Source organism: Ictalurus punctatus, chromosome 5 (assembly GCF_001660625.3).
Source record: "Ictalurus punctatus breed USDA103 chromosome 5, Coco_2.0, whole genome shotgun sequence".
NCBI classification, from domain to species: Eukaryota; Metazoa; Chordata; class Actinopteri; order Siluriformes; family Ictaluridae; genus Ictalurus; species Ictalurus punctatus.
In genome coordinates this window covers 1,488,221-1,515,628 of record NC_030420.2, presented here as the reverse complement: position 1 = coordinate 1,515,628, position 27,408 = coordinate 1,488,221, and the positions used below count along the sequence as shown (strand labels likewise).

The 27,408-nt window shown below is 36.1% G+C and overlaps 1 protein-coding gene across 1 annotated transcript; it reads right to left on the bottom strand.

Annotated features, from left to right (window-relative positions):
* Positions 1-3,087: 3,087 nt before the first annotated feature.
* Positions 3,088-27,002, bottom strand: LOC108265157 (alpha-2-macroglobulin). Its single transcript, XM_053680551.1, has 34 exons — positions 26,830-27,002; positions 25,586-25,663; positions 24,527-24,707; positions 24,150-24,306; positions 23,521-23,573; positions 22,789-22,809; positions 22,426-22,594; positions 21,782-21,866; positions 21,426-21,555; positions 19,905-20,019; positions 19,195-19,304; positions 18,617-18,673; positions 17,763-17,826; positions 17,374-17,519; positions 16,089-16,238; positions 15,449-15,628; positions 15,020-15,089; positions 13,433-13,565; positions 13,123-13,348; positions 12,453-12,579; positions 10,282-10,403; positions 10,140-10,191; positions 9,749-9,829; positions 9,056-9,232; positions 8,511-8,592; positions 7,914-8,070; positions 7,341-7,415; positions 7,023-7,185; positions 6,636-6,829; positions 4,280-4,495; positions 4,035-4,153; positions 3,568-3,676; positions 3,326-3,391; positions 3,088-3,108 (listed from the first exon to the last, which is right to left on the bottom strand). The coding sequence occupies exons 1-34, from the start codon at positions 27,000-27,002 to the stop codon at positions 3,088-3,090; spliced, it is 4,059 nt and encodes a 1,352-aa protein (XP_053536526.1).
* Positions 27,003-27,408: the final 406 nt, after the last annotated feature.

Here is a 27,408-nt window from a genome sequence, read left to right as displayed (position 1 = left end):
CGACATTTCAAATAGTTTCTGGACAAAACAAATGTCGTGTTCTCCAGGCCAAAGAGGAAAAGGACCATCCGAGCTGTTATCAGCGTCAGGTCCAAAAGCCAGCGTCTGTCATGGTATGGGGGCGTGTCAGTGTCCATGGTATGGGGGTGTGTCATTGCCTATGGTTTGGGGGTGTGTCAGTGCCCATGGTATGGGGGCGTGTCAGTACCCATGGTATGTGGGTATGTCAGTACCCATGGTATGGGGGTGTGTCAGTGTCCATGGCATGGGTAACTTGCACATCTGTGAGGGCAGCATTAATGCAGAAAGATATGTACACATTTTGGAGCAACATGTGTTGCCATCCAGAGCAGGACAACGCCACACCACATTCTGTCCTGACTACAAGAGGATGGTTGCATAAATAGAGAGTGCGGGTGGAAACATGGCCTGACTGTAGTCCTGACCTGTCTCAGAATGAGAACATGCGGTGCATTATGAAGTGAAAAATAAGGCAACAAAGTCCCTATGCAGCTGAAGAAATGCATAATGGATGAATGAAGGAAAATTCCGCTCGCTAAACTAAACCAACTGGTGTCTTCACTCAGCGCCCAAACACTTAATAAGTGTTATTAAAAGGAAAGGTGATGTTACACTGTCGTAAACACTCGACTGTCCCAACTTTTTTGTGGTGTGTTGCAGTCATCAGATTTGAAATGAGTGTATATAATGACTTTACAATGTAGTACAGGGTGAATGAAATTTTCAAATGACTCTTTTTGTTTCTTTGTTTTGCATTTTCCATATATATATATATATATATATATATATATATATATATATATATATATATATATATATATATATATATCCACACACACACACACACACACACACACACACACACACACACACACATATACAGTATTAGACTTACTCTACTCTACTCTACTGCATGTGCTCCAAGAGTTCCTTTTAAAAGGAACATGGTAAGATGGTTTCTTCTTACCCCATTCCTCTAAAGTACATGGCCAGTGGTCAATCACACACGCCATCGATTTTGCATTGGTTACACAATGTGCTCACTCAGATAGCACTAGCACTTAGAATAATTAACTCAAGACATCCAAACCTGGAGTCAAATAACACACAATTCTCCAGGTGTAAACACTACAAAGCAAAATTTTTCACACACCAATAAAAACCTCAGGATAAATAAATTAGGTCACAGGTACAGTCGCATGTTATGTGTGTATATTTTCTGTAATTTAGACTTTTCTGTAATTTAGCTCCAGATTGTGACCTTTTTAAGGGTCTGTTATACACTGTTAAGTAGACATGAGTCAAAATAGCTTTTGTTTCTTCCTCTAAGAAAGTCTCTCTTTTTTTTTGCCAATTCCTCATCATTTTTTTTTCCAGAATTTGCAGATTTTTTTTGTTTGGCTTACCCAAACATTTACATACAACTTTACTTAAAGACTGATAAATGAGGCCCAATGGAAGTAAATTACACCATGTTGTCCACTCATGCATACAGTTATTGGTTTATATACAGTACATAGACTGGGATGAGAAAACAAGACACAGGTAAAACAAATGATCAGTGCAGTTGAAAATTTTATTGGCATATTTAATTATTTTTTTCTTTTATTTGTTAGCTCATGGCATATGACATCATCACATGCAGCAGTTAGCATGTTCAGATTTAGATCAGTTTTTAAATCGAGAGACATGAGCGGCATAAGGTTCTGAATTGTAAAATTCAAACTCTGCCACCTTGTGGACAAAATCAACAAATACAGAGATGTTAAATATGATTACACTGGTTTTAGTGTTTAGACATGGTCTAATGTTACAAAATTTAAAGAAGATATACAGAACCTGAAGAAAAAGAAATGGATTTTGATGGAAACGCTACATTCATGTTATGCTATTTGATCAGTAAAAGCAAATAAATCATGTTTACTTTATAAGTGAAATTACTTTAGGCAATTTGTCATATTCCAAGTTCATCAGAACAAAATGATTATACTGATTTGGATTTCTATCTCAACATTTTTGTCAGCACCTCATATAAATGGTTTTGTTGAGTGACATTACATCTATAAATTATTTATAGAGTAGATTATATATTAAAGAGAAATAGACACCGACTATATCTTGATTATTGAAGTTCAGATGTTGATTGAAGTTCATAATGACAAGAAGAGAGAAAAATCAGAAGCACTATTAATGAGTTACTGAACTTTTGTGAAATGTAAAGGCTCTGATATATTGATAACTGTTAGCTACCCAGAGAATTCCCATAAAAATGAGTCAAATGGGGGGGGGGGGGGGGGGGGACACCTCTTTCTGGGCTCTTGCTCAGATCATGTACAAACTTTCACAGAACTGGACATGGAAAGGTGTACTCAGTTGCAGCTTTCTCCCCTTTAAAAGAAGAAAAGAAAAGAAATAAGACTTTAGTTCTCGTATGAAACAAGACACAGATACAGTGTGAGCTCTGTCTGTAATTGTGTTGGACAATGCAGAGATTTTACTGGTTGATAAAGAAGTACAGATCACGTACTGGTCTCATAGTAGTCGTAAACCTTCACAACAGCTGGTTTCAGTTTCTCCACTGGAGCCCTCTGCGGGATCGTCAGTTTGTACACCTTCTCCTCTCCTTTTCGCAGCTAAATCCCACAGAGATATTAAACAAAATTATATCTGTTCACAACGTACAAATAAACCCACACTATGCTTCAATTTTACTGCACTACCACTGCACGGCCCTGCATGAGGACGGGGTGCAATAACTAAAATCTATTTTATTTAACGTTTTATCCGCACTTTATTACAGTCAGAGGTAAAGCCATAATTGTAAGCGTTCTGACATTTATAGAACAGAAGAGTTTACTCTTTGTGGTTTTCCTGTAATGTGACAAGCTGTGTTTTATTTGTCTTAATAACTTGGAGAAAAATGGCGGCTGAATAAGAAAACGGACGCCGGTGAGGGAACGACTGTTTATACTGTAGATGCTATAATGTAAATGATGACATGAACATGTATTGTTTAGAACCCTTAGGGATTCTTCTGCCCGCTCTCTGGGGTAATCTTTATAGGTTCTATGTGTTCAGGGTGTTTACCTATCAGTAAAAGTCCCACACGAGAACCCTTATAGGAAGCTAACAAACTTTTTTTAATGATATTATGTTCATTACAGAAAACCGAATGAAGACCCAAGGATGAAAAAATGTTTTGTATTGTTCTGGTTTAAATTTAAATCTAAAATGACCTGAACGTGAGGCTTAATGTGGTCTAAGTAAACTTTGTGTGTGTGTGTGTGTGTGTGTGTGTTCTTACTTTATTCAGGTAGATAACTGCGTTACACCCAATTTGATCCACGCGTTTCACAACTCCATTCTTTGACTGCGGTACAGATGATCAGAATAAAAACTGAACCATCAGTATGATAAGTGGTCAATGAGCTGATGTTTGGAACAATGGGTCGGTTTCACCATGGCTCAACAACATATAAGTAAGTGTATTATAAGTATTTAGATCAGTCTTCATGCATTACACTTCCAGTTAAAGGTTTACGTTACGTTTGAATTGCTGTTCACAAGCTGCACAGACGTCGTGTCCACCCTGAATCCTGAAAGAGGCTTGACATCGATGATCACCATGTTGGTCTCCAAACGCTGACCGTTATACCTGAAATTAAAAGATCATCAATCACTCACATTCTCCTCATTTGTTCTGAAGTACCTGAGTAACACATTACATATACAATCACCACAGCTTTCCAAAAGTAACTTCTGGAAGTTATGATAAACTAATCTAACATTATCCTCACACTGTGTTTATTATTTAACGATGAAACTGAAATTATTATTTAAATTTATACATTGACTCATTTTTTTTTTTTATATACTACAAGAGATAATTCAATTAAATTCCTTTGTGTTCCTCATTTTGTCCTTAAGGCACGTAAACACTTCTAATCAATTCTATTATTATTATATAGCATGTACTTCATTCTTGTAGATTATGGAGTTGCAGTAGAACTCACTTGACAGTAACGGTCACTTCCAGAGGTTGATTTGGGACCCTGCAGTTTCCAGACGCTGAGGCCGAGATGATGAATGAAGAGCTGTCAGGAGGAGGAGGGATGATGTAGCGCAAAGTGAACTAGAAGAAGAAAAAAAAACACACTATTAGCACAACCCATCTACCCAAACTGACCCTCTGAGAGCCTGCTTAATTAATAAAGGAGCGGAGGAGAGCAAGTAAAGTGGGAAATGGTGATGTACAGACCTGCACGTACACACAACCTGTCCCTTCTGCTGTGACTCTGTAATCTCCAGGAACCTCCCGTAGCTTGCTCTTCTGATACTGCAGCCTGTTACTCTGATTGATGGTAAACGAGGTAATCACCCCTGATGGTGATGTTATAGTAACATTAACATCTCCTGTTGGACTGTAGGTGGCGAGACTGTATTTCGCCAGAGCCTGGAGAGCCACGACAGTGTCCTATATGGATGGAAGAGAGTATATATATATTATAGTGCCCTTCACTAATATTGGCACCCTTGGTAAATATGAGTAAAGGCGGCTATGGAAAATTGTCTTTATTGTTTAACCTTTTAACCTTTCGTTTTAAAGAACCACAAAAATACTCCGCTCTCATGGATATCAAACAAGTGCAAACAAAGCACATGTTTATAAAAAAGTATATCTTCGTTAAATATGTGTTTCACAATTATTGGCCCCCTTTTAGTCAATACTTTGTACTAGCTCCCGTTGCCAAGATAACAGCTCTGAGGCTTCTCCTATAACGCCTGATGAGGTTGGAGAATACATGGCAAGGGATCTGAGACCGTTCCTCCATACAGAATTTCCATATCCATTTCCAATTGACTGGAACTTCTTAATTATTGCCCTGATAGTGGAAATGGGCATTTTCAGTGCTTGAGTTTTTTTCTTATAGTCACTTCCCCTTTTGTGAAGTTCAACAACCTTTTGCCGCACACCACAGCTATATTCCTCGGCCTTACCCATTGCGATGAATGACTAATGGAATTTGCCCATTTATTTTCATTCTATTTAACAAAGATTGTTTTTGATAAACCTGTGTTGTGTTTGAAATTAATCGATATCCATGAGAGTAGTGTATTTTTGTGAATTTTTGAACAAAAGATCAAAAGGCTAAACAATAAAGACAATTCCTCACAGCCTTCTTTACTCATATTTACCAAGGGTGTCGAAAGTAATGGAGGGCACTGTATATACATATATAATATGTGCCCTTACACATATATTATACACCTTTAAATTACTACAGTATTAAACATTATTTGGATTTTTGTTCTCCCAATCCAACATGGCTGACAGTGACAGACACTTCTCAAATATTTCTGTCTAAACCTTCTGAACAAAAGCTGTTTATTATTTTTTTTTTTTTAATTTAAATGAGTCATTATATACTTTAACTTTAAACAGAAACCGCTGTATTTGTTAAAGATTGCTGTATTTTATTTTTATTCATTTAAAAATTGTATTTACAATTCAGAATAAAATTTTGGATAAAAGGATAAAAGCTTCTGCTAAATGTTTAAATATACACTACCGGTCAAAAGTTTAGACTCCATTCGTTTTATAATAATAATAAAGTCATCAATACTCTGGAATAACACAAATGGAACTATGAGAATTATGTTGTGATAAAAATCCAAAATATATCAAAATAATTGAGTATTTTAGAATCTTCGATGTAGACGCCCTTTTTGCCTAGAATTTCCAGAAATGCATTCTTGGCATTTTCTCACCCGATTTCTTGAGGAATTTCCCTGAGTTGCTTTTTAAACAGTATTAAAGGAGTTCCACCGACGCTGGACTCCTATATATATCTCATATCACTCTCTCTCTCTCTCTCTCTCTCTCTCTATATATATATATATATATATATATATATATATATATATATATATATATATATATATACATATATGATATATACAGTGACATTTCTAAAACACTGCTCTGTGCAATGCTGTGTTACCACGTTAAAATTTACCCATGATAATGATTAGAAATAAAATCACAGGTCTGAACTACATTTACGCTGTGCAAGCATAGTGCCGGATTTACACATAAAAGAAATATACTGGCTACAACGTAGGGAAATGCAAAGTGACTAGAAAAGAGCAAGACGTAACCCAAGCAACAATTGTATACCTGTAACATAGTGATAAAGGTGAGTGTGGGAGAAATTACAATGTTAACTAAGTGAAACATTACACGTTGAACTTGAAACATAAACTGATTTTTTTTCTGCCGTATATTCAAAGTATCCGTTAAAACTAACCGTCTGTGATGATACAGCATGTAAAAATTACAACCTAGACTTTGGGAAACAAATTTTTTTTTTTTTTTTTTAAATACATCCAGTTATTCCTTTCATTTCGCAGTTCAATGCACTACAATTTAAAGAATGTGCCTCATACACAGTTATTTCTTGAACAACAATTGTGAAATAATAAGCAGGGGCTTTTAGCATGTAGCCTGAAGGGTGTAACAGGTCAATCATGTTTTTGAGTAAGAGGTATAAAGTTAAATTTTGGAAAGACGAGCTCTTTTAAAAAGTGCAGACTGATATGATAAAGGTTTGTACCTGTGTAGAGAAGAAGCCCCCGAAGGCGTTCTGCTGCTGAGAAAGCCAACGGACGATGCTGCTGCTGTAACCCAGATCAAACCCGGAGAGCTGGGGTCCAGACATCAGAGCCAGAAGCACATACGAGGTAATCTCCACCTCCAAAGAGTCCGTCACAGACCCATTATTCACTCTGCTCCAGTGCCTCCCGCCTCCTGAGGGAGATATTAGACACATACTCGAGTCATGTTACTGACTCATCTGTTCATGGATTTTTACAGCCCCTTGGTCAACATAAATAATCTCTATGAATTACAATCTTATACTGACTTACTAAAGCCTGGCATACACGTTTACTACACTTTTAGTGTAGAGTTCTCTGAGAGATTAAGTGTAGAAGCATCAAACCTGAGACTATGGCCTTTGCATCCAGGTCTAATATGAGTGTGTTCCTCATCGCCTGATCTCCAGCTAGAGTGAATGTGTAGAAGAGGAGAGCCTTGGCGTAGGTGGAGTTCACCTGAGTGTACGTATTCCTCAGGCAGCTAAGACCCTTGTTCACCACGGGATCCTGCCGTATGTAGATTGACAAAGTGATTTTAAACATTAAACAGCTATTGCAAGCTTGCTAACGTTTATGTGTCTAGCTTGTTAGTGTATTTGTAAAATGTTTTCTATAAATGATCAAAATCAGATCAAATTTCATCACTGAAACAGTTCACTCACTGTAATTGTATAATTGAGTTCCAGCATTGCAGCTATGATGTACGCAGAGAGGGTCACCTCATCATTCACCCCTCCCTGAGAGAGAGAGAGAGAGAGAGAGAGAGAGAGAGAGAGAAAGAGAGTTAAATATTATTCCCCGGTGCTGTTGAACTCTGCATTCTGACTGGTCAAAATGTAAATACTGATACAGTATGGTGAAGTTTTCTGTAAGGAGAAGTTTATGTAACATTTATGGAAGGAGTCTTCAGTGTCAGTGCCAGTTTGTAACAGTTAGGTAAAGCTGTAACTTAAATTTTTTTGAACAACTTCAGAGCCGAGGAGTTTACTCGGTAACGTGGCAAGCTGCGTAACTCTAAGTAACTCATTTAACAAACAGTAAACGTAACTATAGGCTGATAAAAAAAAAGTGTCTATCTTTAATTCCATATAGTGTTATAAGAAGAATAAAACATGCTGTTATAAGAAAATAATCAACATTTAGGTTGTAGCACTAACTCCATTTCATTGCACCACCTGCTGTTAATTATTTTCCTCAAACAGCATGTTATATTGGACTCAGACTGGTCTCCTGACCTTCATGTCAGTGTGGAAGAGTTGTCCTACTGAGGCAAAGCATCCGTTACGCTGCTGCCGACGACCGAGCCAGGCCTTCGCCTGATTCACAAACACCTGGTCTATAAAGATGTATCTCCTCGCATGTCTGAAAGACTTCATCACGAACGCCGTCAGCCTGAGAACACAAACACAACGGTTCCAAATAACAAGTCAGAATTGCAGTCTTTATTTGGAAGATACGAAATTACATAGTAGGACTCTTTTATGTACTGTTACACTTCTATATTTAACAGTGAACAACTTCTAATGTTTTAATTCATGACTGAAATGAAGGTTGACGTGCTGCTCCAACTCTTAATCCATTCCAGACATTACGACTCTCTCAGTCATCTAAATTCGAACAGAATTTCTGTTTGTGATCATTACTCAGTGTATTTAAAAGCGTATTGCCATACAGCTCATTGGTAGATTCTGCTGATTTATTGTTGATTTGCAATTAGGAGACTTTTTTTTATACGTTTTCTGTATTTCTTGCTGAATGTCTAAATGCTTTTTTATATATAGTATGTGTAAATATGTAAGTTGTTAATTTAGTCTATTTTCTTTGGAACTCACCATGTGTTCCCCGATGCATCGTCCATCCCATAAGCACTGTAAGATCCATCATTGTGTTTGTAGGTCAGTTCTCTCTGATATCCTGAACAGAAGATGAGATACACAAAAAGTTGTGTAAATTATTATGCAATTAGTTGCTACCTCATTTTATCCTAATTTATTTATTACCAATTTCCAAACACCAGATAACTCTACTAATTCACTAAAGCCCCGTGATTCAGAGGAGGGGTTTTGAGAGGATTGGACTCCCTTTATTAAGATTTTATGTTCCATAAAGAAAGAAAGGGAAGACTATGAATTATTTAGACTATTCAGTATGTCATTAGACATGCTAAATCATTTTAACACATAACAGTAAATTAGTAAAATATGCAATACCGGACATTTCAGAAGGCCATTTGCTGAACACCTCCACAACGGGCCATACCATTTGTTCACTGTTAAACGGCCGAGGATTTTGCACTCTTCTGTAAATTTATAAATTGCCTTATCTTTCTTTTTGTGCACTTGCTGTAATCCTCGATTCTACAGAGAGGAGTCCTCACCGGTCACGAGGTAGGTCTCGGCTGTGCTCCTGATCTGGGGCGTGAGCTGGTTGGTGCTCTCCAGGTAGAGCAGGATGAAGATGTTGGGGGCGAAGCGCAGCATGTTCTGCTCTCCAGGACCGTACGGCATCGCAAGGAGACTCGCCAGGTTCTGTAGAGCTCGGCCCATCAGATCTCCTGCAGAAAGTCAATATTAGCATTGTGTTATCATTTGTCTTTAGTTTTGATCGAATTGTGCTTAATGGGTATCACAAAAGCTTTCTACTCTGAGTCTCTGTGCATTTGCTTGTTAAACATGACATGATAATATCATGCATGCCATGCTCCCTTAGAAAAAGGCTCAGTGTTGTTTGGTTTGTCTCTGGAGGAACTCTTAAAGGTCATTTGGTTTCCATCTTACTGAAGGTTTTCATTTCAAAAGTAAAAGTATACAAAATAAAATAAAAAATAACAATGTTCTTGCATTTGATGGGATAAATTGTGATTGATAATGCTAAATCATGCACAATTTAATCAATGACTTGAACAAAATGGTAAAAAGAAACATTTTGTTTTTTTTTAATTCACGTTAAAGTTCAACCTATAACAATATCATCTTCACACTTGATTTGCCTCATTTATAAACTTATCTTGATGCCATATATTTATCAAAATGATGTAAACTGATGAAATCGAAGCAGGTCTATGACTCACCCAGCACAGAGACTGAGGCCTTGGCCGAACCATCCACGACATTCTTAGGCAGGGTTAGTGAGACCGTCTTCTCAGCCACATCTTTTAACAGAGATAGAGAACAATGGAATTAAATGTGGTACAAACCGTACAGAACCACTGCTGAGTCCTGTAATTCCACCTGATTCAGGTATTTTTGAGCAGTGAAATCACAGACAGTCCAGGACTCTGGCAAAGTCCATGAAACCTGTTCCAGGAGATCTACCTTCCTCTAAAATTCAGTTCCAGCCCAAATCCAACAGAACTGATTGATAATCAACAGTTAAGATTTAAATGGGCTTTTTGTACAAAGCACTTTCTTCACTGTAATGTACAGTATAAACAAGGTGAAAGAATAAGGTGTGTGTCTCACCTGATGGGCAGAGAAGCTCATTGTAGCTTTCAATCTGTTTGGCTCCTTCAGCCTGAAAAATGGCCGCAGAATAAAATTATAATTATTATTAATTATTATCATTATTTAATATAATAATTATTAGTAGTAATATTGTAATCACCAGCACTTGCAGTTTTTTAATAACCGAATCGATGCGTCCTTTCTGTGGTACAGTAACTGGTCTCTTACCACACAGATTCAACGACTGCACAGCTTCCGCTGTCACACTGATGCTCACCTCCCCTAAAACACACACACACACACACACACACACACACACACACACACACACACACAACTACAGTTTACTCTCAATAACAAACCTAATGTTAATCCCCTTTTCAAAATCTACAGTACACCCAGAATTGTATTTTCCCAATACACTTTAATCCACACATGGCACACAAATACATGTGAAAAAATAAGTACACCCCATGGAAACTGTTTTGCTTTTTTGACATATTTGGACAAGCAAAGAATTGATCCTCTTTAAAATTAATCAATTGTATAGGATTAATAGATATTGAATAGATATTATTAATAACAGTGATACACTATCAAATGACACATAAAATTGACATTTTGTAATCCATTTCACAATTTAAATTAACAACAACAACAAAACAGATCAGTCACATGGAAAAAGTAAGTACACCCTTGCATTTATCATACCTTCAAATCCATAAAATTTGAATCAGGTGTTGAAGATTGGGTGCCAGTGTTAGAACCTGCTTAGGGAGTACAGGTTGAGCCCATCCTATTTATACTGCTCTCATATCTAGCGTCTGGTGTTCCCTTTGCTATTGGGGTGTGTGGTATCATCATTCCAAGGTCTCTAAAGAGTTTTATAAGGCTTTCAGAAAAAAAAATCCGTGGATGCCTATGAGTCTGGCAATGGATTTAAACAAACCTCCAAATTATTTGAAATACATCATTCCATTGTAAGGAAAATAATCGACAAGTGGCGCAGATTTAAAAAGACAGCTTTTCAGGAGAAGCACCTCATGCCAACTGTGAAGCACGGTGAAGGAAATGTTATGTTTTGGAGTTCCAGCAAACCAATGTCAGAGATTGGTGGACAATTATGCAAAATGCCTATAAGAAGTTGTTTCTGCTAAAGTGGGCCGTATTAGCTTCTAAAGCCAAAGATGTACCTACTTTTTTTTCACAGAGGAATAACACATCTATTGATAATGGACAACAAAACGTCAGTGAGATTACTGAGGATGGTACCACTTAAAAACTTTGAAGATGGCTTTAGACTGCACTCGATATAAACAGTTTTTACTACAATGGCTTAAGAGTACAATTACCGTGATAGCTTTATCACTGCAACTGTTCCAAGCAGTTTTGCAGTCGTCTCCATCAGTGAACAGTTGATAACTTAAACAAAATAGACTTCATGTAAAAACTACAATGCATTTCCTGTTTACACAATTGCACCATGTTGCACTATTCCTTGTCATCCAGATGAGGACGAGTTTCCAGATGTTCCCTATTTTTGATGTTGCCTGCTCTTGTTTATGTTGTTTATAGATCGATCCGCCTCTGCCTGCTGTGATATCCACTTTAAAAGGAACACCGGTACACCTGTACACCTGCTTATTTATGCAGCTATCCAATCAGCCAATTATAAACTTGTGCAGTTACTCTAAAGATTGTTGCGAGTGAATATCCCAGGAAATGAGCAGTTTCTGAAATACTCAAACCAGCCCATCTGGCACATAACACAGAGATCATATTTTTCCTCATTCTGATGTTTGATGTAGACATTACCTGAGGCTCTTGACATGTATCTGTATGATTTTATGCACTGCATGAGACTCGTTATGATCCAAAATCATGGGCATTAATATTATGATTTCTACCCTAATAGTCTCCTCTCTTCTGTGAATGCTTTCAAACAGATGTTAGAACATGGCTGTGAGGATTTGTGCATAGGGGCATTGAAATGCTGGAACAGGTTTGGTCCTCTTAGTTCCAGTGAAGGTAAATTGTAAAGGTAGAGGACACAAAGTCTAAACACTTCTAAACAAATATTTGCTTCCAACAATTTCAGGAACAACCATGTATGGTCATGTGTCCACATACTTTTTGCCATATAGTGTAGCACCACAGAAAATTGTGTGGAAAAAATGTAACTATAACATGATACCACTGATATGCACAATTGTCAGTTAAATTGTCTATTAATAAATATGTTGGAAACAAAATAACAGTTATATTCATTTAAATCTTTCTATGCCCATTCTAATATTTACAGTGAGCTTTAAGTTTTAAAGTTTGACGTACCCAGAACCAGTGGTGTGATGGTCCAAGAGAAGGTCCAGCTCTCATCAGCACACAGACATTTTGTGTACTGGCAGCCGTTACACTTTTTTACTGAGAACTTTTGTGAGTTGGCCAAAGTCACCTTCACCTTTAACACACAGAATGGAAAACTTAATCAAAAAACTTTTGCTCAGTTGATCCATATTCAAGGAAAAGCTGCGTGACCAGCGTTACTGACTCTTTTCAGAGAAAAGTAACTAATGCCTGATTAAATGTCACTAGAAGTCACCAGATGAGTTGGAGGCATCACGATCATCTGTGTAGCAAATCGTGTTTCATGAATAATGATTTTCTGAAGAAGTGCGCTGGTCGGAATATCTATGTTGATCAGTGATTTGACATTGGGAAACGATGGTGATTTTTAATTGCTTATTAGGGACAATACTGTGAGTTGCTAATGTGGGGAAAAAAGCTCAGCTAAGCTATTTTTTAAAAAATCTTCAATGGGTTTAAGTTATTAAATCTAGTGACAGTTTGTAAGCTGGGAAATTTCTGTTTGCAGAAACTGTTAAGGAAATATAAACCTATATTAATGTCATGTTCTCTTGATTCAGTTGTATGCATACTATATGAGAGAAAATTAATATTTGATTTAAGAAAATTTATAATTAAACCAAACATGTCAGCTCACCACTATACAGCTCTGGAGGTAGTTGAAGACGGTGGCTTTAACGGTGAACACTTCTCCTAGGATGACGTTGTTCGGCACGGTGAGAGTGACAAAGAAAGGCTGGAAGGCTTTGAGAGTAGTTTTCGGGGCAAGTCCGAACCCAACAGGTGATGTACAAAATGTGCCAGCCTGCCATTTAGTGATGGAGTCTGGGACGGTTTTACTAATGGTCAGTGCTCCAGATTGACTGCAGAAGAAATAACAACAAATCAATTACTGAAGAAAAATGACTGAATTAAAATGGAAAATCCACTTAAAGCAACATACACACCTGACTGAAACGAGATCCCAGATCCATGTCTCTGGGAAATATTTGTGGATGGTAACAAGTGGTTGGTTTGAACTTGAGGCAATTGAAATGGATTCTTTGGCCTCAAAATCGTCAAACATGAGTCGCGTTGCTGCTAGTGGGACAAAATGTGGGGCTGAATTTGAATATGCATTCAGTTCCATAAACAGTTGGATATTGATATTATATAGTTGTTATATAATAAATAAATAATGAAAATTACTGACTTTCAGCTTTAATTTAAAGGTATGTACATTAAAATTGGGTGAAAGGTTTAAGAATTTGGTCCCTTTTTAAAGACCTTTTTAAAGACACTACTTGGACTCAGTTGTTCCATGGCCAGGTGTATGTTATTCCCTCATTATGTCACTTACAAGTAAACAGATAAAAAGCACAGAGTTTATTTCAAGTGTGACATTTGCATCTAGAATCTGTTGAGGTTAAGTCTCAGTATAAAGTTATAAACTGTGAAGCAAGCCAACATTAGGCTGAAAAATCAAAACAAACCCAACAGAGAGACAGCAACACGATTAGGTGAGACCAAATGAACTATTTGGTACATTCTTAAAAAGAAAGAATGCACTGCTGAGTTCAGGAACACCAAGAGGCCCAGAAGACCATAGTATATAACTGTAGTGAATGACAGAAGAATTCTTTCCCTGGTGAAGAAAAACCCTTTCACAACAAGGGCCAGAGCAGAATACCCTCCTAGGCGTGTCTGGGTCAAAGTTAACAATCAAGAGAAACTTCACTTGAGTAAATACAGAGGTTTTACCCGAATATCTGAAAAGCCTCAAAAACTTCTTCTCCAGATTAGAATTTGCAAAAATCATCTACAAAAGCATGTAAGGTTGTAAAAACTGGAACAACATAGAGTTAACAGATCAGACAAAGATCAATTTGTACCCGAATGATGGGAAGAGAAGAGTATGGAGAAGGGAAGAAACTGCTCATGACCCAAGCATACCACCTCATCTTATGGTGTGGGCATGTATGGCTGTCAATGTATAGTGGCCAATGGTTCGCTTGTATTTATTGACGATGTAACAGCTGAGAAAACAGCAGGATGAATTCTGAAGTGTATACGGCTATATTATATGCACATTCAGCCAAATGCTTCAAAACCCATTGGACGGCAGGTGGACAATGATCCGAAGCATACTGAAAGCAGTCCAAGTGTTTTATAAGGAAAGCAAGTGGAATGTTCAGGTCAATCATCTGACCTGAATCCAATTGATCTGCATTTCAAATGCTGAAGGTAAGACTCAAGACAAAAGACCTCAAGAACAAGCAGGAAGTGAAGACAGCTGTAGTAGGCCTGGTAGAACATCACTGGTCAGCGTCTGGTTATGGCTATTTTATCTTAACTTAAATACACTCCAAGTAATTAATTTCAGAACTGAAATTCTGTACTTTGAGCTTATATTTATGATTTCATTTAAACTCTGTTGACTGGGGTAGACAGCTTAATTTAACAATAATTTTGCCAGTGACTAAATATTTATGGACCTGACTGTAACAAATATGTATCAAGCCAAAGAGAAAATTTGACTTGGGAAAAACACTTACCACTTAACCACAAACCATTCATACAAGGTTTCCTTATTTTCACATTGGTGAGAATCTTGATTCCAATATCCTGAGAGAAAAAAAATGGAACACTTTATTTCATGTGCAAAAAAATACTCATTTCACATACTGTGAGGGAAATAAGTATTGAACACGTCAACATTTTTTCAGTAAATATATTTCCAATGAGTTTATTCACATGTAATTTTCACCAGACATACACGTTGCTGCGTACATGTTCCAACTACAGAAACAATGAAGTATTAATGAAGCACTGTCAGAGCTACTGTTATAGAAGATTAATTAACACCCATTGAACAATCAGAATACAGAATTCAGAATGTGATGTACTATATAACTGATCGTCGTTACTTGCCAGATAACAATCCTACACTAAATTGTACTTTTAAGAAAAAAAATATGTCTTACTTTAAAGGTGTTGTACACATCCACCTTTCCAGAATTTTGAAAATAAACACTTGGTTTTTGCACTAATGCTGCAAGTCGTATATTCCTGAAGGGGGGGATGCCCCAGCAACGTTTTGAATCCTCTTCAATGATTGTGTACGGATATCCTGATAACGCCTGTACAGGCAGCTTGTTGAACACCTGGAATAAAGAGGTGTGACATCATTCTTCATAAAAACTGGTATTGTGATCTCTTTGATCCTAACACTGTAAAATGATAAAGGAGGAATAAGAAGTCCATTACCAATACTATAATAGTAATTAAAAATAAAGAAATAAATAATGCATTTAAATGCAAAATCAGACATTTAAATGTAATCATTATGCTTCACTTTTGTTTTACACTTTAAGCTACAAGTACAAATGTCAAAAAAATTAATAAAAATCAATTAAGAACATATGTGCAAGTTATTAATCAGACTTAAGACAAACTTAAAAATAAATAAATAAATGATTAAAACGACAATTTGCCAATGAGAGTAATTGTGTCCTTTAGTTTCAAGTATGAGCTGTACCAGTTCTGGGACTTGAACATATAGCAGCAAATTACTATACATTCAAAATGACTGAACTCAAGGACATTTTCTCAGTTAGAACGCACCGATTGGATGTTGAGTTCATTGTCTGGGTGCAGCAGCAGAAGCCTCTCATCTATTGCCCTCACTGAACACAGAGAACCTGGAGCAGCTTTCAGCAACAGTGATGCCTTACCACCAGGAACCTCCGTAGGATGTGAAAACTTTAGAGACACCTGAAAGACCACAAAAAAATGAAATAAAGTAAAAAAAAAATGAAATAAATAAACCAAGAACCTAGGAATATTCATTTATCAAAAACAAGTGCATCATTTTACTCATCATTCAGAACAGGGTGGGGTATCTATAGGTACCATCGCGGTAAATGTAATAATTTTATTTTTACTTCACAGTGATGGCTGGTCATGATATTAAATGCTAATATTTCTCAATAACTCAACAATGAATCATTTTGGCCTTGCCAACTCTACTGATCACTCTGAGAACACCATTCCCACTTTGAAGCATGATCGTGGTTGGATTATGTTGTGCAGATGCATTTGATCATCAGGGACTGGGAAACCAGTGAGGGTTGGGCAAGATGAGTCAATAGAGTCAATGTAGTTAGCCCATAATGGTCATTTGGAACCATCTTGTGGGTTTACCACCTCCAAGATAAATGGTGGTAGTTAGGTGAAATGGCAGTTGGGTGGCAAACATGTAATGAACAATCTTAGACTAACTAAGATCCTGGAATGAAAACTGACTTTGGGACTGTTTATGTTCAGTAGGAATGTATGGTCTGGAATTCATGTCATCAGTAGTTGAAGCAGCTGCAAGAAACCGTGGCCCACAACATTGGTGATGGTAAGCAGGCAAGCTGAAGAAGGAGGTCTTCCAAGTCATGCTCACAGAGGGATCTGACTCAACTGATAAGTATGACAGAGCTAGAAGGGCTGTGGCAAAAATGCTGCGGGCTGTGGGGCAGCTTGGAAAGGAAAAAGGCTTTCAGGTACCAACAATAATTTTCCCCATACCTTTTGGCACCTCAGGATGGAGAGACAGGCCATGAGCAAGCTTTATTAAGCAAGTGCCAGGAAGTGTTGACCTTTACTGGGGATATTGTTGAGTGATGGAAGGAGCCTAGCGAGGAACTTCTTACCCAGTTGACATGCTGAACATATTTTTGCATCAACCATGCATTTAGCTATTTATCCCTATCCCTGTCATAAGTCTGGTCATTTTGAAATTAATCTCTGTCTGCCAACCTGTCTGTGTGTAAAAATGAATGTTATGTCTACATATCTATTTGGAAAGGGGCATTTCATTGAATGTTTTGATATGTAGGTATGAAAAATATTAATTTCTGACCTTGTTAGTCAAACAAAGCTGAATGGGGTAGTTCATGCTGTCTGCCACGACCTCATCACTGGGAAGTACTGTGTACAGGACCACCTGTGCAACCGGAGTCATCTTTAGCATCTTCTTCAGAGTAACCACAAGCTTGCCCCTGTGTTCTGCAACAAAATGGATAAATATTAAGAGTCCATGTGCATTGGCCACGAACACAGCGCCATTACGAGTTTCATATAAGTTGGGGGAAAAGTATTTTAAAAAAAGCTGCTTAAAAACAGATTCCAATAAAAAGGTCAGCTACATAGCTAATATAATGTTTTCCAGCACATTTAATTACAAAATTTATATTGGTTTAATAAGCTGTGGGGAGTTTGGAGTTGATGGATGGTGTGATATTAATGCACCTTTTCCAGGGTGGATGGCTTCTAAGATACGTCCTTGCTGAACCAAATGTCCTTTATTCATCACCTAGACCCAGTAAAAATGAGATGCTTAAATTGTAATGTATTAAATTATATTTCTGAGTAAAAGAAAAAGAAAATCATTCATGATGTTTAAAACTTGTAACAAGTGCTTCTAAATGAAAGAATGAGTCTTTGAGTAAGTACTCATTTTCGGTTATATTCATGTAAACATCACTTAAAACAAATGAACACATAGTCAAAGTCAACATAATTTATGCTGCAATGTTTCTTGATTATAATCCCATGTCATAATGTTATAGTGAAAGCCAAACACACCATGTAGAAGAAGGTTAAGGTCTTCTGGTGTGGTCTGAGTGCGCTCTGGTGTATCACGTATTGAGCCCTGATGACGGCATTTTTGTTGCAGCTGAAAGGCATCAAACTGCTCATCAATTTAATAAAACTCTGGCTCTTGGAGTAAAAAGGCTGAAGACTGAGGTAGGCTGTGGGGTAGTATGGTACAAGATGTTTCCCCCCATATACACGTGGTCTTCTAATATTTTCATACTTGGCCTATGTGAAAGAAAAGAAAAAATAGAGAAAAAATATATATATATATATATATATATATATATATATATATATATATATATATATATATATATATATATATATATATATATATATATATATTCATTTGTGAGGGTTTTTAAAAAGGAAAAAACAAAGACTCCACCCACCTCTAAAGTGACCTCAACTGGACCCCATGGTTCAGTGTCGAGGGAAAACTGTGCGATCCCTTTCTTATTTGTAACCAGCTTCTTGACTGAATGTTTATTATTAACATAACTTACAGTCAGATAGACTACTTTCTTTCCTACAGGTTTGGACTTTGGGTTGATCACTTTAATCTAATGAAAAAGGACAGGAATATCAGGGGACAATGTCATAAATAAAAATATCAAATCAATTAATCTGTCATGGAGAGAAGAAAATGACCTCGACTTAAATGGCACAAAATACTGCTAATAACTGCAAAGTAGTTTACACAATATTAAATAGCAAACCGATGTTCTGGATTGAATTATGTAGTAAACCAGCTTACTTGATGTTAGCTAGCTAGTTATTATAATCATCTACTAGTTTTTGATGCACAACATAAACGTTATCCAAACATTAGCTAACCCGGTAGTGACATTGAGTACTGGATTTAAATACATCATTAAATAGTTCACCTAGTGTAGCAAACATGTCTAGATTTTAAGAAAACTATATAGTATTTAGGCTAAGATTATCACACTTTCTTACCGTGCTACATAATGAGAGATAGCTAGAAAAGTTAAAAGTTTTGTGTTGATATGTATGTTTAGCCAAGCCTATATAAAATTCTCATGAAAACAATTCATATTTTAATGATCAACAATGTAATTACCTTTCCTTCATATGCCATTCCGGGCTTAAACACTGTTGGTGAATCCTCAAATGAAATTGTGACCATATTAGTTGTTATAGGAGAGCTGCTGGAACCAGTCAGATTCACACCTACAGGATAAACACAGAGTTAACACAACCCTAAAATTACAGTGGTGGTTAAAATAGAGCTAAGAATGTAATGTAGCTAACAAGTAACATAATTGGGCCATCTGGAGAATAAATGAATACACACTGTCCACCTCAGAAGACATTGTTTGGATCTGTAATGAGTTCATTTTCACCTTTAGACCTTTTCACAGAGGAAGAAATTGATTTGTCTTTGAGATCGGGCTGCAAAAACTACGGACAACAATGTATAATTTTGTACAATGCTGGTAGCTATAAAGTTCCATTATTTGTTATTATACATTAGGCTTGCGCTCCAGCACTACAACATTTTTGTATATTTAGTTTAATTTTATTTTTTTTTATGTTAGAAATGTTATTTTGTTGGCAATTTTTTTTTCTAAATCTGCCAATTTACTTAAAATTAGTTAAAAGGTCTAGAATTAGGCTTCAGAAATGTCCTTTTTCTTGCCAATACTCAATATTCAAGAAGTGTACTTGCATCATTTTTGCAGTTTTGGGTCTAAATGACCAACACATAAAAAGTGTTAATATAAATCATGTATTTATATAATAATGATGACATTAATAGTAATCTCTAACCAGTTCCAGATTCTTCCACTTCACACTGAGCAATTATTGAATCTTCATAGCGTGAATCGGTTAATGCAAATTCTTTCAGATTTAAAATGTGTACTCCACAGCCCCTCTTGTCAGTCTAAAGAATAAAAAAAAAAAAACAGTTATTCAATGAAAACATGAGCAAGAAAGATTTATCAAAGACAATTTCAGGATTGTAAAATAATCACATTCAGAAAGAAACCACTGAAAAACATACAATGAACAGGTTGGCCAAGGAACGTAACAGCTAATGACAAAAACATTGTGAGAGCTGTGAAGAAAACTCCAAAAACAACAATAAGTGACATCACCACCAACCTCCACAAGTCACGGCTGAAGGTATCACAATCCACCGTTCAAAGAAGACTTTGAGATCAGAAATATAGAAGCCATAGCACAAGATGCGAAGCACTCATCAGCAGTGAGAATCATAAAGCCATAATGGAATTTGCAAAGAAATACAGAGATGAGCCAAGCTCTTGAACCAAAGATTAACTTCTACCAAAGTGATTGAAAGGCCAAAGTGCGGAGAAAGAAAGGATCTGCTCATGATCCAAAACATACAAGCTCATCTGTGAAACATGGTGGAGGTAGTGTCATGGATTGGGCTTGCATGGCTGCTTCTGGGACAGGCTCAGTAATCTTTATTGATGATGGAACTCAGTTTACAGGAACATTTTGTCTGCTAATTTACAAAATAATTCTTTGAGAGGAGCTTCATCATGCAGCAAAACAATGATCCAAAACACACTTCCAACTTAACAAAGGGCTTTATCAGGGGAAAAAGTGAAAGGTTTTAAATTGGCCATGTGAATCACAGTCACAATAACAAAGTAACTAACCAACACTAGTCACTAGTAGATCAAACTTGTATAGACATAATTTTAATAATAATAAATGAGGTTATTTACTCATCTTCAGTAAATGTTTATTTTTTATTGTATCCCGCTGAAACCAAAGGGAAATACAGTCTAAAATGCAAATCAATAAAATAGATTATGTTTAAAAGAACATATAGCAAATGGTATGCACTTATATAGCACTTTACACTGTGTCTCATTCACACACACTAATGGTAGCAGAGCTACCATGCAAGGTGCAAGCTTGCCATCGGGACCAATTTAGGGTTCAGTGTCTTGCCCAAGGACACTTCAGTACATGGATTCATGTGGGCCGGGAATCAAACCCCCCAACTCTATGATTAGGGGACAACCCGCTCTACGACCTGAGCCACAGCCGCCCACAGCAGAGCAACAACACTTTCAGGGGTTTTAGGCTTTTACAGTTCACAGACATGCTATGGTCATGTGACATAGTAGTTTATACAGAGATCATTTATACCTTGTTTATCATTCATCATCTTACTTGTGTGTCAGGAAAATTAATCCTATCCAAATAGTGATTAAGTTAAGAGAAACTTAATGTACGTGTTGAGTCTTTATGAGTGTGTAACAGTTTCACTTACAAGCATTTTCTGTTGATTTAACAGTAAAAATGACTAACCATCATTTCAAACCTCTTGCAGATGTCTGGTGGTGTGATTCTTGGCGGGAACCACCAGTACCGGTATTTATAACTGACATGGCAGACGGTGGCCTTCACCGTCCCATTCACTGGCTTTCCATATGGATATCTGTCAAGAATGGAAAAATATTTTAAAATTAACAAAGTGAAGAAATCCAAAAAGCCCACATACTGTAATTCCACAATGAATTTCCAAGCTTGGTTAAATTTTTCCCATAATGATGATTCAAGTCAGATTAACAGTGCAGTGACTATTTTAATATGTTACATTTGTGTTGTTCAAAAAAATCAGAGTATGGAGTGATGGAACAGAACATTAAGTAGTGAACACTCACTTTGCACACACTTTCAGTGTGGCGTATGTGTCCAAGATGGTTATAACTGGAGGAAGCTGTACCGTCACTTCAAATGTCGGCAGAACTGTAACCAATGGTGTAACACAGCATTCAAATGCAGTAGTTTCCAATTAGAACTGTGTTCTTATGCAAGATATTTTCATTATGCATCATTTAAATGATAATATCTGCAGCAATAAAAGGGGTCCAAGCACTACATCTTGGCAGTTGAAGTGCATCATTGTTTTATGTCCCACAGTATGTGCAATTCTTTTATGTGAAAGTGCAGAATGTTTCTTGGTGAGGTAAGAATATGTTATTAGAAACCACCGTTACATAATTAGTGAAGGCTGTGTCCAATGTGGTAATATGCTCTGGCCCCATCCCAATGTGGTGTGGCGATGTAGCTTACAGTAGGTTGCTTCAAATACTCAAATGAATATTCTAAGTCATCCATTTTTTCATATTGATATTTATATTGTACATTTCATTTCATTATGTTGAGATATTAAATTCAGAGCAATATGAAGGAAACAATCAAGCTAAATAACATATCTTTATCAGTATTCATCAAAACATTATCACTAAAATACAGATTAGATATATTTGGTATTTTAAGTACATTAATAATAACTGAGCCTGACCGTAGTCCTTGACTTGGAAGGTTTGTGTGTATTCATTTTTTTCCATATCCCGGACAGTGATGATATAAAATCCTTTTGTGGCCTCAGAGTTTATGGGATATGACAGATCCACAAGACCGCTGTGTGTGGAGACGTTCAGCCACTGACCAATGCGGTTTGAGTTCGGGTCCTGAAAAAAAAAACAATCAATCAATCAATCAACAGAATTAACACGCTACTCTTACATCCTAAAATATGAATCATAAATGAGCAAATAACATGTTTCAATGTTTATAGTATGTTCCCTAGGACCTTAAAATAAGAAAGGCAAAAGGCAAAGCATGGCATGAATACAAGTGATGAATTTTTCCCGTGGCACAGTACCTGCACTTCTATTGCCAAAAACTGAAACAAAAAGAAAAAAGAGCTCTTATAATCACATTAAGTAAATGTATAATGTACACATACAGTAAATGTATATTAGCAGCACTTTCTATGAATCCTCCATTCATAAATCATCATAATTCACGTATAATTCCTTGGAATTTCTTTTTTGGAATTTATTTCTTTATTTGTTTATTCATTAATTCATTTATTTATTACACTCCTTAAATGTGCATTATATATTTACACTTCTCCTAGGTTATTTCAGTAATTTTGCTCTGTTGTTTTTCTTTAAATATACTTAAATAGTAAGGATCAGTTAGAGCTACATACATTTTCCAAAATATATATATATATATATATATATATATATATATATATATATATATATATATATATATATATATATATATATATATATTCAAGCATGTTCACTGCTAAATACTGTCATTTTATTTTATATTAATTGATTCTTTTATTAAGTTGATGTATTTGACCTGCCATGAGGTTGAACTTGAAGATGCTTCTGAAACAAAATTTATTAACCTACATAATAACCATGAACAGTTTAAAATACCCAGCAATTTGCCAGTGTTTTATCCGTGTTACCAAATTCAGTGTTGATGAGATGAGATTGTTGGTTTAATTACTTTTTTTTATTTATTTTTTAACTACATTCATAGAAAGTGCTCCTGTATTTTCTAGGTGAGGAACTGATAAAAGTTTTCAAACCGCCTGTTCGTAGGTGAGGAAATTGGTGTCCAGAGACACGATGCGGAACTTCACTGCGGGGGGAAAATGTAATCATTTACAGCGTAACTGGTATTGAAAGGCAGATGTACAAGTGACAACTCTGTACAGGTTCAAACACTGACACACACTAAAATGACAATAAAAATTTTAAAAATGGCTAGAAGGACTGGAGAATTGGGAGAAGAATGGGAACTAGCGACTGAGGAAAGTGATACTGTCCATGCAAGAGATTAAGCTGGTGAATATTCTGATTCAGCAGCTCTGATAATAGTGCAAATGAAAATCACAGGTTTATATTTATGTGCTCATTCTAATATATCATTTCTATCTTAACAGGTGATTTACAGTATTATTATTATTATTGTTAATAATAATAATAATAATAATAATAATAATAATAATAATAATAATAATAATAATGATAATGATAATAATAATAATAATAATAATAATAATAAACAAATCATTTTTAAATGTTATATAACAAAGAAAAACAGAAATGGTGAGGGGACGAATGCTTCTTGCTGCTCTAATGTAAGTGATAACAAGAACAAAGCCACATCAGTCCTATGAGGATCAGATTGAAGACCCCTGGTTTAGTAGAGTACCTCTTTGTCCTGGTTTGTAAATGGGTTTGTCTGTCTGAATGATGATCAGATCTGCTGGAGGTGTAATAAGGATCTTTGTGTCCTTTTTCAGGGAAGTTTTTGGCCCTTTAATCTGAATCTTTATACATGCCACTGATTCCACCCTTACAACAGGAACCTGTTAGAAAAAATTAATAATAATAATAATAATAATAATAATAATAATAATAATAATAATAATAATAATAATTTCTAACATTTATTACATTAATAATGCACTTATTAAGATATAAAATTATGTATTATTAGCAGTAGTAGTAATAGTTGTTTAAGCAGTAAATAGTCACTAAGCTTTACATTTCACTATTATGACTGTTACACTATTACACAGATCTGACCTTGAATGGGATACAGCGGTGATATTCGCGGCTGATAAACTTTTCCTTCAGAAGAATAACGCTCTTGTGCTTATGCGTCATGGTCACTACTAGTGAAACAGGTCCAGAGGGGTTGACCGTGACACATAGCGTCTCTGTAGTGCCCCCTACTGCCTTGGAGGTCACAGCCAACAAGTAAACACTGAACAGAGACAAAAAAAAAAAAAAAGACAGCAAATTAATTTGGATTTCTATATGGTGATGCTCTGTGCTATTGTTCTTGGTGATCTTTTTATGTTTTAAAATAACAGAACTGTAGCACCAGTCTCTCTTTGCATTCATCAGTGCTGATCATCATGAATAATGCTACTGAGAGTGAAAATCCTCAGGAAAATGAGGAGTGAATGACAGAGGAAAAATATACTAAATATACTGAAAAATATACTAAAATGACTTTTATTCTCAAGGTACAAGGAGCTGAACATGAGGTTCTGAATATAATAATATGAAACTATTTTAACAAGAAATTAAAGCATAGTCGGTTTTTATGTATTTATTTATTTACTTATTTCATTATTAGTAATATTATTATTATATTTGCTGTACAAACATTTAACAAAGGTTAACACAGTAGGTTATCAATTTTCTCAACTTTGGTCTGGGGTAACTGGAGAATGTCCAGCATGCTGTTAATCAGCAGGACCTTTACACCGGACAATGGCAGAGTATGAACTGGCTATTTAAAATGGAAAGAATAAGTGTATTTGTGCATTGTATATGATACTCTCTTGGTTTGTGAGAAAAACTATAAAATACAATATTCATGCTACATATAAACACATAATCTATATATCTATATAAATTAATACACTGATAATTACACTGACCCTTCTTCTTTTTCTTCTTTTTTTAAATGAAGTTGAACAACAAACCACTTTGCTTAATGAATCTGCAGATTGACAGCTTTGGCATTTATTCTGAGGAAATCTCATTCATACAGTATTAACAAAACATGTCAGTTGCACCCTTAATCTCTCCATAATAAAAAGAGGAAATCTGAAAAATTCTAAAGGATCTTACCTGTCACTGGATGTCACCTGTGGCAGGATGCTTGGCAAAAGCAAGAAAAGTGAAGAAATCACGCCATAAGGGCCCATCCTGAAACAGAATCAAGCACAGTCATACCAGATAAGATGATCTTAGAGCTCTTGTGGTATTTATTAACCCAAACCCCACCCAAAAATGTTTTGAGTGTTCTAACTGGTGCGAAATGTGTTTTGTGAGCATCATCCCCTTGTATCACTTCTTCCGGCCTTGGACTGTATGTAACACATCACATGCCAGCTTATCGGTTTAATTTTAGTTATCATTAGTTATCATAGTTTATTCAGTTAAATAAAACATTCGATAAAAAAAAGAACTAACAGTTTCACATAGGAATGTAAAACACAGATAAATTTATATATATTTTTTTAAAAAAACAATATATATAAAATATCAGAATATTTATTTTATGGCACAAACTTGAGCGTTTCTGTCATAAATATCTACAGTTCTAGAAAAAAATTAAGAGATCACTGCAATATGATCAGTTTCTCTTGTTTTACTATTTATTGGTATGTATTTGGGTAAAATGAACATTTTCGTTTTATTCTATAAACTACAGGCGACATTTCCCCCAAATTCAAAATATAAATATCGACATTTACAGCATTTATATGCAGAAAACGACAAATAACAAAAAAGATGCAGTGTTGTCAGACCTCGAATAGTACGAAGAAAATAAGTTCATATTAATTTTTAAATAACACAATGCTAATGTTTTGATCTAAGAAGATTTTACGGTGACATTTAAATAGTCCTTTTCTACACTCAGACACTCAGAGCGCTTTATATGGGGGGGGGGGGGGGGGGGGATGATGCAATGGCAGTTCAGAATCCCCATGACAGAGGAGGGCCAATGGGGGATTTTTTTAATGGCCACAGAGAGTCAGGACCTCGGTTTAAAGTCTCAACTGAAAGATGGTGCTGTTTTTATTTACAGTATAATGTCCCCACCACAAAGAGTTCAGAAATCAATATTTGGTGGAATAAACCTGATTTTCAATCACAGCTTTCATGAGTCTTGGTATGCTCTCTACCAGTTCTTCATATTGCTGTTGGGTGACTTTATGCCACTCCTGGCACAAAAATTCAAGCAGCTCAGCTTTGTTTGATGGCTTGTGACCACCCGTTTTCCTCTTGATCACACACGAGAGGTTTTCAATGGCGTTTAGGTCTGGACATTGGGACATGACAGGGCCTCCATCCACACCTCGATTGACCTGGCTGTGTGGTAAGGAGCATTGTCCTGCTGGAAAATCCACTCCTCAGAGTTGGGGAACATTGTCAGGGGAGAAGGAAGCAAGTTTTCTTCCATAACAACCTTGTACGTCGCTTGATTCATGCGTACTTTAGCCTTGCTGAAGCCTTCTTTTTGTAGGTCACTTGATGTCATCGTACGGTTGTTGAGTGACATTTGAATGAGTTGGTGGTCATCCTAGTCAGTGGAGATTTGTTTTCACCCTCTGCCCGTCTGTAGCTTTGTTGTCCTCAACGTCTGCTGGTTGACCTTGTTCTGAAGCAACCCGGCGCTCACTGTATCCCTCTGCAAGTAAAGCCATAATTGAAACCTTCTTTTCCCCAATCAAAACTTTATTTTCATATCTTTTGGCATGTTCATTGTTTTTTTTATTCCAATTACTTTTGAGGTACTATTAGTACTGTCTTTGCCATCCACCTGGTGTTATTGCAAGAGGATAGTGATGACTACAGCAGTGTTTTTTATATATATATATATATATATATATATATATATATATATATATATATATATATATATATATATATACTTTTCCTCGTTA

Bases quoted from the DNA above. Each gene is read 5' to 3' on its own strand.
- LOC108265157 (XM_053680551.1), bottom strand. From the start codon at position 27,002: ATGACATCAAGTGACCTACAAAAAGAAGGCTTCAGCAAGGCTAAAGTA. The intron at 21,867-22,425 runs GTCAGGCTCAGT...CATTGGTTACAG, and splicing joins CTTCCAAGTCAAGGACTACG to TTCTGCCGACATTTGAAGTG. The intron at 12,580-13,122 runs GTGAGCTGACAT...TGTGTGTTAAAG, and splicing joins ACCTCCAGAGCTGTATAGTG to GTGAAGGTGACTTTGGCCAA.